This window comes from Ctenocephalides felis, unplaced genomic scaffold, assembly GCF_003426905.1.
Source record: "Ctenocephalides felis isolate EL2017-DRISC unplaced genomic scaffold, ASM342690v1 CF-g0.4_SCAFFOLD_03572, whole genome shotgun sequence".
NCBI lineage: Eukaryota > Metazoa > Arthropoda > Insecta > Siphonaptera > Pulicidae > Ctenocephalides > Ctenocephalides felis.
This window is the reverse complement of record NW_020539726.1, coordinates 33822217-33837353: the sequence shown is the minus strand read 5'-3', so window position 1 is coordinate 33837353 and position 15137 is coordinate 33822217. Positions and strand designations below refer to the sequence as shown.

The following is a 15137-nucleotide window of genomic DNA, read 5'->3' as shown; positions in this document are numbered from 1 at the left end:
ATCCATGTCATCTTTACATTTTGATCTTTCGTTAACCACTTGCTGTATCTTTCTACCTGCATTGCTAGCAGACGTTTGTCTGACCACAGGATTTTCTTGAATCGTAAGATGTTTCTTTTCAGTTATTCTCCGTGGTGAGGCCGTTTTGGCCACCGCTCGATCTTGAATAATCATTTGAGTTGCTATGATTTGCTCCGAGCATCGAGAAGTATCATTGTCATTGGACAAGATTCCGCTAAATTTTGGACACAATGAGGGTCTATCAGAATACATTGATTCAGATAATGAACTCGTATCAAAAGGGGATTTCTCTCTATAATAATCAGAATCTGTTTTACTTATGGTGTCCGTCTCTTGTTGGTAGTTGTTCATCCCGCCTCCGCACTTTCTCTGGGTATTTGGTTGCGGCAATTGAGGTGAAGCCGGTGCACTGTCGTATACATTTTCAGGCGGTGCATTATATTGACCAATGGTTCGTGGGTTTGGTACAGGACCACGATTACCTTGATTGTAGTGCATTGGCGGATATTGACCACCACTCGGGTTCCGAGGATCTTGGTCACGCATTGTATTTGCTGGAGGAAATGATGTATTTGGTGGCCCAGATTTTGGATTCACCGTAGTGTTGTACTGATTGTTTACAGTATGACCTCGATGATCAGGAGGTGATCCTGGAAAATTTGTTGCCGCGGTGTGATGTCCGGGACCTGGTCCACTAGGAAAAGGCGCTTTAGATGTGGAATCACGCACACTCGGACTGAACTTTACATTATATGGATCCATGCCGCTGCGGGGTCCTGAATTTGGTGGCATTAATGCTCTGGGTGTAGTTTGTGTCGAGAAAATACTTTTTTGGTCGTCTTGAGTTGAACCGCCACCACCAGCAAGAGGGGCAGGGCTAGCACCGCCTGAATCGCACGGTGCATTGGATTCCGATATATTTTCGTCCGCTTGTTCAGGGCAAGGTCCACCGCGGTTGGGGCCAGAAGGCCCTGCGGTTCCTAGACCGCAAGGTTTTGAATCGCATGGAGCTTCTGAATTTGGACCATGTGGGCTTTCTTCTCCTGCACAAGGTCCTTTTGAATTGCACGACTCTCCAGGATGGGACTGTCCTTGTGGCCCAGGATCAGCTGACTTTTGACAACCAGGAGATTGTAGTCCAGGATTACAAGGACTCTGACCACCGCCAGCAATATCATGCGCTCCTACATTGCCAGGACCTGGACGACCACCAAAAGGACCAGCGGGTCCTGGCCTATAAGGACCTCCGTGAGGACCACCGTGAGGACCCGCATGATCAGGACCCGGCCCGTGGGGTCCTCCGTGAGGACCACCTGGAGTACCACTATGAGGGCCTGGCCCGTGTGGTGCCGGACCACCACCGCAAGCACCCGGACCTCCGGGACCTGGTCCGTGGGGTCTTGGAGCCCCACCACAGGCACCTGCACCTCCAGGAGCAGGCCCGTGAGATGCTGGACCACTACCGCAGGCACCTGCACCTCCAGGACCAGGCCCGTGGGATGGTGGACCACCCCCGCAAGCACCCGGGCCACCTGGACCTGGTCCTTGTGGTCCTGGACTACTACCACAGCCGCCTCCACTTCCAGGACCTGGCCCATGGGGTCCTGGCCCACCGCCAGGCCCATGTGGTCCTGGGCCACCTCCGCAGGGACCAGGTCCGCCAGGTCCAGGTCCATGTGGCGCTGGGCTTCCGCTACTTGGACCTCCACAACTAGGCCCCGCGGGCATAGAGCTCTTTTTTCCTGATACTGGTATTATGGGATATGTGGCACCGGGCCCATGGGCGGGTGTAAAAGGACCGCCAGGAATCATTGGTTTTGAAGCACAGCAAGTTGCGGGGCCATCGCCTTGTGTGCATGGTGCTCCTCCGGCACCACAGCATGATCCATGGGTGCAACCTGGGCCGCAAGGGCCTATAGTACTACAGGAAGATGCCGATTGCATTGACGCGCATTGCCGAAATCTGTGGTAGTCTATACATTTAATCAGCCTCTTTTTCAACCTCTGAAATATAAGAAAACAAATTTTGTATAGACTAGAAATATTTATTATCTTATATATAAAAATGGTATTCGGTAAAACTCGAAAACGGCTAAACCGATTTGTCTTAGTCTTAAAAAATTTGTGCCAATCCAGAGATGGTCGGAAAGGTAAAATAATATTTCAAAATCGCATAGAAACTTAACATTTTTAATTTGAAATTTTTTGTAGAAGCGTAATTTAAATAAAACAATGGACGATGGCTAACATGTCAAATGTCAAACATGATGTGCAATTACGTTTAATAGGAAGTTTTACGTTTTAATTATGATTAAATTGTAGTAAGTAGTTTTGTTTTTAGCTTTATTTATACACAAAAACGTTATTAAACGGGCCGAAAGTGTTACTATAAACTCAAAATACCAACTTTTTTGAAATGATAATATGAAAATGCATTTTTTGGCGTTGTAGCACTCTTTCTTTGCAAATCATATTTTTCTCAAAGTCGATGCTCTGAAAGATCTCATTTGTATAATTATATACTCATTGGTATTTATAAAACATTTTCTAAGTTATATTATTTTTTATGTATGTTATTTAAATTCAGAACCTAAATTTGGTATCAATCAAAGGAACATTTTGTCAAATAACATTTTCACAGTTATAATTTCCCAGAATTTATCGAAAAATAGATAGTAATATGTGATGGTCCGGGGTTAAAAAGGTCTACCACCTATGTGTCAAAAACCAGTAAAGTTAAGCATTGTTTAATAACAATATTTGAAAGCAGAGTGAGAAAGATGTACAACCAGCTATAACCTTGATTTATATGACTTTGCTATCGGGAGATAAACGGTAATTTTTGAAAATCCATAATAAAAGTATTTTCTTCCGTTGGTAGTTTTTTAGCATTAGTTAAAAATGTAATTATTTTGTAAAATACCTTTAAAATCAAAATAAGACATCAAACCTGTTTGCTACCTGGCCGTTCAAAGTTACCCCGTCTATAGGGTAGAAAGGTCTAGATAACAAATTTTTGAAAGACATCAAAAAGCACATTTCTACAATGGTGAAGTAGTTGGCAGTTTTATTGAACGTAGTCAGATAATTGTTTGGTTGAAATGTTATATTTGTTGTGATATAATTGGTTTGGTTTTCACAATATAGTTTATATTTGCTCAAAGTCAAATTGGACTTTTGTGCCTCGCCCTGCTCTACATATATACTTTTTATTAAATTTACTTCAATTCATCGAATGTTTTTGAAACTTTTCAAAAAGCAGGCTAAAGAAGAAATACTTAATTCATATTCAAATCACTCCTCGCAGAAATTTGAAAATTTTTTATAAGCTCAGTAGTATTATTTACAATTATACACAAAATCCAGAATCCAAAAAGAATCTGAAAGACTTGAAACGTAATCAATGAGTCGAAAGACCAAAAAAGACTTGGATTGGATTATACTATGTTTTCTTTAGAAAGTGTATGAAATTTCCAGTTTGATTGCATTGACAAAATATAGATAAACTAATGGGGTTTATTGTTTTTATAATACTTCATTGTATATAGCATTCAAACAACACATTCTTATGCACTAAAAGTATTAATATTTTTGATTCTCTAGAAATTGTTTAGAATATACCTTACTTAGCAAAACAACGTTTACCGGGTCAGCTAGTATTTATTATAAATTTATAAATTTAATTTACCGTTCCCTTCGACTCCTTTGGGCAACAGGAACATTCAGTATTTTTCGAACACGAGCTTTTGCAATAACTCGAGTTGCATGGCTGAGGAGCCACTCGGCAATGATTTTTCGGAAGTTGGACAAACAATAACACATCCTATGAAATAGAAATTTAAATTTGATACATTGTTACAATATGTAAAGTATAAATAAAAAATTAAATTCTTACAATGCACAAGAGAATGATAAACCCGCAAACGTAGGCATTGTACAATTCTGTGGTCGCCGATTCACAATCTCCCACAAACTCGGGAACTTCAGTAGTAGTCTGATCTACAGTATCTTTGGAAAATTATAAAGATATGTTTGATTCAAAATAAATTGAAAATGTCGAAAATAAATTTAAAATACTAATTTGTTATTTTGTATTAATAATAATAAGCTCTTACCAGGCTTTGGTGATTCTGCTGCCCCTGGTTCTTCAGAACTTGGAGGAAGAACTGTGAAATTTCTGCATATCAGGTCTATATATGGCTGCAACCACACTAGGAAAATATATTTAAGCATTTTGTTATTTATAAATAAACATTTAGTATATTCATTTTGACATTTGGAAAATTATACAAAAAGTTAATATATGGTTCTAAAGTTGAAACTTCTGCATTGCTTGTTTAAAGAAATTCTGATTGACTAGGCTGGTGATCTAACAAGATTTCCTAAAATTCACTTGTACCTTTGAACTAGTCAATATCTAAGAAGGAATAATTCTTAAATTATTTTTTTCTAAATATTAGTAACTTACTTAATATGGGTTGTTCCTTGCAAACACTCACATCAATTGCAGCTATTGAAACAAAAAGAAATGCCATCGTTACGGCGAAGAAGGATTTTGTTACATGAGTGCATGCCATTATCTGAAAAAATATTAACAAATTACCGAAATAATAAACAATTTATCAAAAGTAATAAATGATGTTTTAAACATTCTAAAATTAACAAACCCTTACAGGCAGTGTGTTGAATATTAGCTACAGTGAATATTTTATACAAATGAAAAGGAAATATAAAAAACTTTACTGATCTTCATCAAATATCAGTTTCCTGCGAGATTTTTTAATAATCGTTCGAAAAAAAATGTATTATCTAAATTACTTGTATATTTAAAATGTGTCATCAGTCACAAAAAAAAATTGCAATAGTAATAATAATTGCAATAGTACTACTAGGCAAATAGTAGATGGAAAATCAGGAATTAAGGAATTTTGATAGCTACCTAGCTAGCAAGTTAAAAGTCAGTACTATTTTTGTGAAACTAATCTAAGCTAAACATTGTTTCTTTATTAATTATATTCGGATTATTAATGTCAAAAGTGATAATAAAGAAATAAACGTGTTCGGAGAACATGGTTTTAAATTGTTCAGAGCTGTTAAAATTAAAAACACGTTGATTTAATTTTTTGAAGGTATATTAGAATTATTGGTAGCTTTTCTCATCTGAAGGGCTTTTATGGACTGAATTACCCTAGTTCAAATATTTTGGATTCTTATAGATTATGTGTTGAATATTAGTTAAAGTGAATATTTTATAGTTGCATTTGAATAGGATATAAAAAAACTTTACTGTTGTTGATCTTCAAAAATCAGTTTTTTGTGAGATTTTTTAATAATTGTTCGAAAAAAAATTATTATCTAAATAACTTATATATTTAAAGTATGTCATCAGTCACCAAAAAAAAATACAATAGAAATAATAGTACTACTAGGCAATGGCTGATGGAAAATCAGGAATTATGGAATTTTAATAGCTAGTTAGCTAGCTAGTTAAAAGACAGAACTATTTTTGTGAAACTAATCTAAGCTAAACATTGTTTTTTTATTAATTATGTTCAGATTATTAGTGCCAAGTGAGATTAAAGAAATAAACGTGTTCAGAGAACATGGTTTTAAATTGTTCAGAGTTGATAGAAATATAAACACGTTGATTTAAATTTTTGGAGATATATTTCAATTATTAGTAACTTTTCTTAATTGCAGGAGGTTTTTGGACCAAATAACTCTAGTTCAAATATTTTAAGTTTAAAAATGCTCATAGTTTTTTTGTTCTTAATAAATATAAAGGTATCATTTTTTTAACTAATTCTATGAAGTCACCAATCTTTTTCACAAAAAATATTTTTACAATTTGTCTTAGCCGGTATTTTTTTAGGTGTATAGTTGTGCTGAGAGCTTTCGATTTTGTTTTAAGTCTATATCATGTTGCTTATAATTTTTCTTATTATTTACAATATTTTGGTACTTACAACAATATGCAATCCCCTATCGCAAGTACCTCCGACTGATATTGATTTAATTGTATAAATTGTGTGAATTATCAATACAATCAGACCAATTATACTAATGGCCACTAAAGCTGATTTCATGTGCATTCCACTGGAATATAGAACATATAAAATAAAAATCACATGTTAAGGGATCAATTCTCGGATAAAATAGAAATGTTATGGTAATGATATATTACGGGTCTATCTTTTCATGAGGTGGTAGTAAACACTGTCAAAAATCTATGTGTAAAACAACTGATCGCACAGCAAATACATAGATTTTTGGCATTTTTTTAGTACCAACTCATACAAATATAGACCCCTAATATATTATCACCATAGCTTTATTATTTGTGACATTTATTATACTAATAGTTTAAATTTACTTATTATTATTACTTACTTATTAATTTTATTATTTCTATTATTTGGTTTTATTTTATATTAAATCAACATACTACAGATATCATTTTATTGAAAATCTATCCTTTATTTTGTGCTCTCTTTATTAAATTTATATAATTGTTCATTACTGTTACTAGATGTTAATTATTTAGCAGTTGTAACAAATATAATAATTAAAAAAAAGTTTTAATTTTTCTTACTCTTCGTCCATTTCTGATATTGGATCAATAGGAATACAATCTCGAAAAAATCGAAAATTGTCCGCCGAAAAAATGACTCCTCGATAGTAGTAAATCAGGCATATCATGAGAACTATCAGATTTAGGAAGGAAATTATCATGGAGATGGCATAAATAGTGTCTGAAAAATAGTAGAAAATAATTGTTATTTATAATTTATTTGACAAAACTTATTTGATAATTCTTATATATTATTTTTATTGGTGAAAATTATGTTGATTTTTGTGATGGTCTAAAAACGTCTAAATCTATAAATCTTTATTCTAGTTCAAAAAGTTTTTTAGAAGTTTATTAAGAAGATTCCTGTTCGCAAACTTTATCAAATATGAAAAAAATCAAATTAATATGTAGATAATTTGGTTATACAAAAACAATAAATCATGAAAATTTTTTGAAAAAAAAAATCAATCAATCATAAATAATATGTTTGATTTTATTACAAATTTATGTTTTTACTCGTACAAACTTCCAATCGAAATTGTTTCATCTATCATTATATCATTGAATTATAGATTTTTATTATAATAATATTTTTTTAATTCAATTGTATAATAAATAGTTTAAAGTACTTACAGCTGCATGTTTGAAGCATCATCGTTGTAACTTGTATTTCTTAATTATATTCTAAAAAATAAAAATGACTTATTTGTGAAATGCGTTATGATTTTCATTAGAAAAAACAAATCTATTTAGGCAATTGTTTGTAATGCCATTAAACAATAAATTGACAAGGCAACTTGGTTCAATAAATATTAATACATATATTAAATTATAAATATTAATTTTTTGTATATTGTGATCTATTTGATGTTTTCAAGCAAAAAAATGAATTTTCTATATTGATCTAATAACATTGTAATAGTATAAAAATTATACTTTTATTATACATTTTATATGCTAAGGGACCGATTCTGCCGCATAATTGACTAATGTTGTGGCAATAAATAATAAATGACCAATGTTATGGCAAGGCTATGTTATGAAGAACTTTCCATATTGAATATTGTCAAATGCCATGCGGTACTGTGCAGTCAGGCGTATTTCTCAGGTTATCAGATAGAAACCTAACCTAGAAACCGCACAAATGTAAAAAGCGATATTAGATAACAGGGTCTTTCTGACTCGGCTCCATAACATACAAGTGACGTCGCAGTTTATGTGTAAAATGACTGAATGAACAGCAAATACATGACATTCTGACAGTATTCAGTATGATTCAGTAGCATAATGTATGGATGTTGGAGTGTAACATGCCATAATTGCTCTCAGAAAGATGATTTGTTATCTATTCCTTGCACTGGGTTTGAATCTAACTGTAAATTTTATTCAAAGATGTCTCCAGTTGCTTTTTATGGTTGCTGATGTAGTACAAATGTAAAACATATTTTGTTATCAGATAAGAGTAAGTAATTCAGCTATAAATCAGAAAAAGTTTTGGAAAGGCAATTAGATCATTTTTGTCATATTTTGAGTTTTTATTTCGGCAAAGGTAATAAAGCATCTTAAGCTCACAAAAATTTATGATGGTGATGAAGTCTTAAAAAAAAACGGCAGTGTCAAACTAGGTTTACCAAATTTCGTTCTGGTGATTTTTCATTAATAGATTAAAAACGCTCTGGTCGTCCAGTTGAAGTTGATTACAAAGAAATTGTCTACTTCAATATGTTATCATCAACCGAATGATCAATTCTGACGTCTATATTGAACAACTAACGAAATTAAACAAAAACTACTCGAATTGGAAAATTGAAAATGGTAAAAATTATTGGACCTTAGTTGGCATGTTTTGCCATGTCCATCGTAAAGTCCTGACTTACCAACTTCTGATTACTTTTCACAAAACTCCTTGAATAAGAACCAGAAGTTTTATGAAAGTGAATTAATGATGCTGCTTGAAAGATGACAAAAATCGTTGATCAAATGGACATACATTTCAGAATGAAGTTCTCACTTCCATAAAATGTCTTTGATTTAATTAACCCCTTAATTTACAATTTAGATTCGAGAATGTTGGGGCCAAAGTTGTACAAGCTGGCGTAGCGTTTTTTCCATATTTTCCGTATACAGATTTTCACAGAACTAAAAATAATTTTGTGTTTTATAGTATTGTATAAATAAATATTTGGTAATACTTGCAAATTGCCTTACCGGGCAATGTCCGTAATGCGTAATATTTGCTTCTTTCCCGATTATCATAAGCGGCTATGTTTCGTAATATTTACCTTTGGCCTAGAAATCGGACGCGAGCTCTGCTCGTCATTTCAAGTTAAGGGGTTAAAAAAAAATCACCAACGTAATGTTTGAAAAAAAAATCGAATTCAAAAAGATCATTTTAATTGCAAACTTAATGCCATTGATAAAATAGGTTTACGATATCTGCTATAAACTTTTACAATAAGTATTACAATTCCAAGAAGTATTCAATAATACGTATACTTCTTATGAAATTTACAAAACTTCCTATACTGCCAATTGCTATGCACTCCTTTATCAGTCTTCATACAAGTGCACTCAGTATCCGAATTTGGCACATCTTCCTCTACATCCTTCAAAGGTTCCAACTTATCCAACCTGGTCTGATCTTTGTTCTGGTTCGGAGCAGTACGAATCGCCCTGGTTGCCCCTTTTGAACCATGATTGGAACCATCTAAGGAACGCCTATATAGAATATCACAAAACTCATCACTGTCTTTGGCTAGAGTTGATGGTGGTCTATCACTTGCTGGTCGTCTAACTTCTCCTGTACTTCTTGTTGGTGCTTTTATTTCTTTGCTTGATTTTTGGACTACTTTTGGTTTTATTTCCAAACCGCCTGGAAGACGTTCTGAAGGTTCGTTGTTTGGGTTGAGGACTTCTCGAACTTTTTGTACGTCTTCAACGTTCTTGGACATTCTGATGGAAGTTAAAAACTTTTAATCTGTATTTTGAATATGTTTTATGATTTACTAGTTGTTTTACCTGTTCATCTTTCTGGATTTGTCTTGTTGATCAACATTGTCCCTGCTAGTTCTGTAAATGAGTCTCGGTCTTTCAGACGAGTCATAATCCTTCAAATTTTTACTCGAACGATAACCACGACTCAAGTCTCTATCTGAGCTTGTTCTGGATCGATAAACAGTTCTTGGCTTTGTTTCCATATCCAAAGACTGCTTTGATGACACCAATTTTCTGCATTTTAAAATATTGTAAAACAACTTGCAAACAGAGGGAACGATTCTGCCGCATAACAGAAAAATATTATGGCAAGGCCATGTTATGAAGAAGTTTTCATACTAATTAACTTCTCGTAGGGCAAGTTATGGTAATCGCAAAAAAATCCAAATAGAAAATTTTGATATATCTTTACGTTTCAAAGGTTTCTGAATATTTTGGCATACCTTAGAAAAAATTGATGTATGCTTGTGTGTATGTATGTGTGTATGTGTGTGCGTGTATGTGTGTGTCAGATACAAATTTTGTCGACGATTTCGGGAACACGGATGAGGCGATTTGAATAATTCAAAAAACATTCGATTTGTATTGATGAGGAGATGCTGATTAGTTTTTGGCGAAGGCAGGTCTAGCCGTTCCAAAGATATGGGGCAAAAAGTGCTAAAAACGGTAACTCAGTTTTTAAGAGAACGGAGCGTCCGATTCGAATAATTTAAAAACATTTTACTTGTATTAACAAGATGGAGAACTGATCAAGTTTTCATGAAGGCAGGTCTAGCGGTTTCGGAGATCTAGTGAAAAAAGTAAAAAAAATGCCATTTGGCGGTCAAAAATGATCATTAGACATATGCACGTCAAATTATCAGATAATTTATAGAGATTTTAATATTAAGTATAAATTTTGTTTACATCCCTATGGGTTCCGTACCAATGCCTATCCGTTAGACGGCGACGCGGCGCTTACGCGCTTTGATATTTCGTCTCTATGCAGTTAAAGCAGTATGATTGCTTTGAAAAAAGTTCAAAATTTCCGAAATATTTGAAAATAAATTTTTCTTCAAAAAGTCTTCTTTTTCAAAAAAAAGTAAATTTTTGTCAAAAATTTATAGTTTCTCAAAAATCTAATTTTTTCAGAGTAAATTTTTTCTCTTTAAATTATTCTTTTTTTTAAAAAAAAAATATTTTAGTGCGGGAAGTTCCAGCAATTTGCCTTAAGGAACGTTTACCATGCGCCCCACTAGTTTGTTCTAAATATTGACAAAAGCAGTCAGGCGTATTTCTCAGGATGTCAGATACAAAACCTAACCTAGAAACCGCACAAATGTCAAAAAAACGATGTTGGATAACAGGGTCTTTCTGACTCAGCTTCATAACATACGAGTGACGTTGCAGTTTATGTGTAAAACCTGAATGCACAGCAAATACATATGACATGTTGACAGTATGATTCAGTGGCATAATGTATGAAAATCAGAGCCTTGCCATAACAGTTTTGGTAATGCGGCAGAATCGGTTTCAAAATCTAAAATCTACTACTAACCTGTGTTCTTCTATAGAACTTGCACTAGCAGCCATGTGCATCTTAGATCTATTCGAAGCACGATTTTGTGGTGGATTTTTAGACGTCTTGTTAAGTGCTTGTTTTTGTCTTGTGTTGTCAAGCAATTTTGGAACTTCTTCAGATGATTCTGCAGTCGATGGATAATTTGTTAAGGATTTCATAATATTTCGCCTTGTTGGTGTACCAACAACGCTTGCATCAGTACTTAAGCTTTCCCTGGATTCTTTGGGTGATATTGTAATCGGTTGCCAAATTATCGGGTTTGACTTGTAGGTTTTCTGGTTTGGCTACAGTTATAGATTTTCTTTCCTCGACCATTAATCCCGATTTACGTGTGTCGGTTTTAGATATCGGTTTCTGGCAAACAAGACACGAGGGGTTCTATGTGGGTTTTTGTCACTGGCTGCGTGTTTTCAATGTCTTTGCTCGTAGATGCGGTTTTTGCTAGAGGAGATTCTTGTATTGTCAAGTGTTTCTTCCACCAACTTACGAGGTGATGCAGTTTTAGCAATCGTGCCATCTTTGCTTTGCATGACTTGTGTTATATGTTCTGGATATTGCGGAGTGTTTGGCCCAGATATGATAGTACTAAACTTAGGACTCAAAGAGCCTCTCTCAGAAAATGTTGATTCAGACAGAGAAGTCATGCTGTAGGGCGACTTGTCCTTGTAGTATTCAGAATCAGATTTGCTCATAGATTCCGTATCAGGCTGGTAGTTCATTGCTCCACCACTTTTTCTTTGTTGTGCAGTATGCAAATGAGCAGTTGGTGGGTATGTCGGTTCATTCACAAAGTGTGAATTTTTAGTTTGATGCCCATTGTGGGACCAAATGTTCTGCTTTGTGGTGATTCATTAGATAAACCAGGGTTGTTGAAAGTTGGTTTTTCTTTTGGAACTTGTCCAGGTAAATTGTATGGAGCCATAGCGTGTTGTCTTTCCTGATTGATTGGATTTCGATTTATGATGGACGTTGATTGAAGTCGACAGGTGGCTTTGGCTCTGGAGGTGGACTGTAACTTTGATACCTCTGAACTTGATCCGGTATGTAGTTGCGTGTTGGGAATGCATTTTGTGGTGATTGTTGTGCATAAGGCCCAGGGTTTGGCATTCTAGGACTATTAGATAAACTGTATGGATTCATTGGTACGCCACTGCTATCCGTCGGGCTTGCTACAGGATCATATACAGGTATGTAAGAATTTCTCTTTGTTCAGGGCCACTTGGGTATGCTGTGTTTGATATAGACTCACGGGCGTTTGGGTTAACATTCATGTTATAGGGATCAGCGTTATATCGTCCGAAATTTGGATCTAGAATGTTTCTAGGTCTCTGCACGGGGGCAGGCGCTTCTATGCTTTGCGTGTCTTGACCTGGTCCACCACCACCAGCTAAAGGTGCTGGACCACATGGTGGACGACTAGTTTCTGGGCATGCAGCCTTTGGGCCACCACCTGCACCGCACGGTTTGTTATGACCAGCTAGTCCTCGTCGAGGACTATGAAAACCCCCAGGGCCGTAACCTCCGTGTGTACCATGTTCAGGAACACATGGCCAGAACCCATACCAGGGCCAATTGGACCATGATTTGGAGTTGGACTACACGGCCCAGGACCACCTGCGGCGGGACCAGGTCCTACTGGAAACGGACCACTAGGGGCATGTTGGGGTTTGTCCATGAAGGATACTTTTGGTTGTGGTTCTGAACCACCGCATGTAGCTGAACCTCCACATGTACCAGAACCTCCGTGATCAAGACTACCATGAGCAGAACCTTTATGTCCAAGACTACCATGAGCAGAACCTTTATGTCCAAGACCTCCATGACCAGGACCACCCATGACCAGGACCTCCATGGCCAGGACCTCCAGGACCTCCAGGACCTCCACATGACCCCGGCCCTCCACCACATGAGTCAGGCCCACCACCGCCACTTGGCTTACATGGTCCTCCACCACCGCTACATGAACCACCACCACAACCACCACCACAACCTCCACCACAACCACCACCACATGGACCAATAGTGCTGCACGAAGAATTTGTTGCGCAATTCGAAGCACATTGTCGAAACCGATGATAATCGATGCACTTGATTAGCCTCTTTTCAACTTCTGCAATTGATAATGGATTTAGGGAAAAAATTCGTTATGGAATTTTGTTTTTGTTATTACCAGGCCTTTGTAAGGTACATCTTTGGGGCAGCATGTGCATTCAGTATTTTTGGAACAGGAACTTTTGCAATAACCAGATCCACCACGATTGTCATCGCAGAGATGAGGTGCTATACGGCAACGGGTAGTTGGCAATTGGACAAACAGAATGACGTTCTGAAAATAATTTATTCAAAATCGAAAGTGCAAACTATTAACTTAAGGGTAGTTATAGTAATGGGCCGAAAATCAAAAATGAAAATTTTTGCATTTTTCGACGTTTTGAAGGTTTATGAACATTTTACTGGCATACCTCAGAAAAAATGGATGTGTGTACGTGTGTGTGTGTTTGTTTTGTATGTCCGCATTTTTTCGTTCACGTTTTCGGGCGCATGGATTAACCGATTTGACTGGTTTAAAAAACATTCGATCCCCATTGATAGGGAAATGTGCTGATTAGTTTTTTGGCAAAACAGGTCTAGCCGTTACGGAGATACGGAGCAAAGAGTGCAGAAAATACAAATCGAGTTTTTGACAGAACGAGTATCCGATTTGAATGATCTAAAAAACATTCAATTTGTAATGATTAGGAGAAGAGGTTGTTAGTTTTTGGCAAAGACTGTAATATATAGATTAGAATAGTTAAAGCCTATGATTTATTAACCTTGTGAGAGTTTTATTTAAGCCATTTCAAAGATACAGAGCTAAATGTGCAAAAAATGGCAGTTTTTAAGTGAACTACGCGTACGATTGAATGATCTAAAAAACTTTCAACTGACAAAACAATCGCTTTTAATGATAATAACTAGCTGTAAGTGGAATTCTGTCTTAAGGCAATTAAGGCATCGTGCCTTAAGGCAAATTGCTGGAACTTCCCGTACTAAATATTATTAATTTTTAAAAACGATTAACGTTTTTTGAAAAAATGTACTTTGAAAAAATAATATTTTTGAGAAACTATATATATGGACCAAAATTACTTTTTTTTGAAAAAAAAATTTTTAAAAAAAATAATTTTTTTTAATTTTTTTTTTTTTTGAAAAAAAATTTTTTTTTTCTTTATTTTGACATATTGTGGAAGATCTGAACTTTTTTTCAAAGCAATCGTACTGATTTAACTGCATAGGGACAAAATATAAAGCACGTAAGCGCCGCGTCGCTGTCTAACGCATAAGCATTGGTACGGAACCCATAGGAATGTTAACAAAATGTATACTTATTGTTAAATCTCTATAAAATATCTGATAATTGATGTGCATATGTCTAATGATCATTTTTGACCGCCAATGGCTCATTTTTTTACTTTTTCCTCCATATCTCCGAAACCGCTAGACCTACCTTTATGAAAATTTGATCGATTCTTCATCTTGTCAATACAAGTGAAATGTTTTTTGAATTATTTAAATCGGACGCTCCGTTCTCTTAAAAACTGAGTTACCGTTTTCGGCACTTTTTGCCCCATATCTTCGGAACGGCTAGACCTGCCTTCGCCAAAAACTAATCAGCACGTCTCCTTATCAATACGAATCGAATGTTTTTTGAATTATTCAAATCGGTTGATCCGTGTTCCCGAAATCGTCGACGAAAATTTGTATCCGCACATACATACACACACGTACATACATACACACACACATACACACACACACAACACACACACATACACACACACATACACACACAACCACACACAAACACACCCACACATACATCCATTTCTAAGGTATGCCAAAATGTTCAGAAACCTTTGAAACGTAAAGATATATAAAAATTTTCATTTTCGATTTTTTGCGATTACTATAACTTGCCCTACGGGAAGTTAAAAATATTACATCTTTTTT

General features: G+C 35.6%; 1 protein-coding gene across 1 annotated transcript in view; it reads right to left on the bottom strand.

Annotated features, from left to right (window-relative positions):
* Nucleotides 1–12104: 12104 nt before the first annotated feature.
* The window catches only part of LOC113388388 (splicing factor, arginine/serine-rich 15-like), a 7248-nt gene continuing 4215 nt past the window's right edge, over nt 12105–15137 (bottom strand). Inside the window, exons 3-5 of the mRNA XM_026625772.1 lie at nt 12711–13172; nt 12397–12666; nt 12105–12316 (exon numbers count right to left, since the gene is read on the bottom strand). Coding sequence (XP_026481557.1) covers nt 12105–12316; nt 12397–12666; nt 12711–13172 — 944 coding nt within the window. The remainder of the gene's footprint in view (nt 12317–12396; nt 12667–12710; nt 13173–15137) is intronic.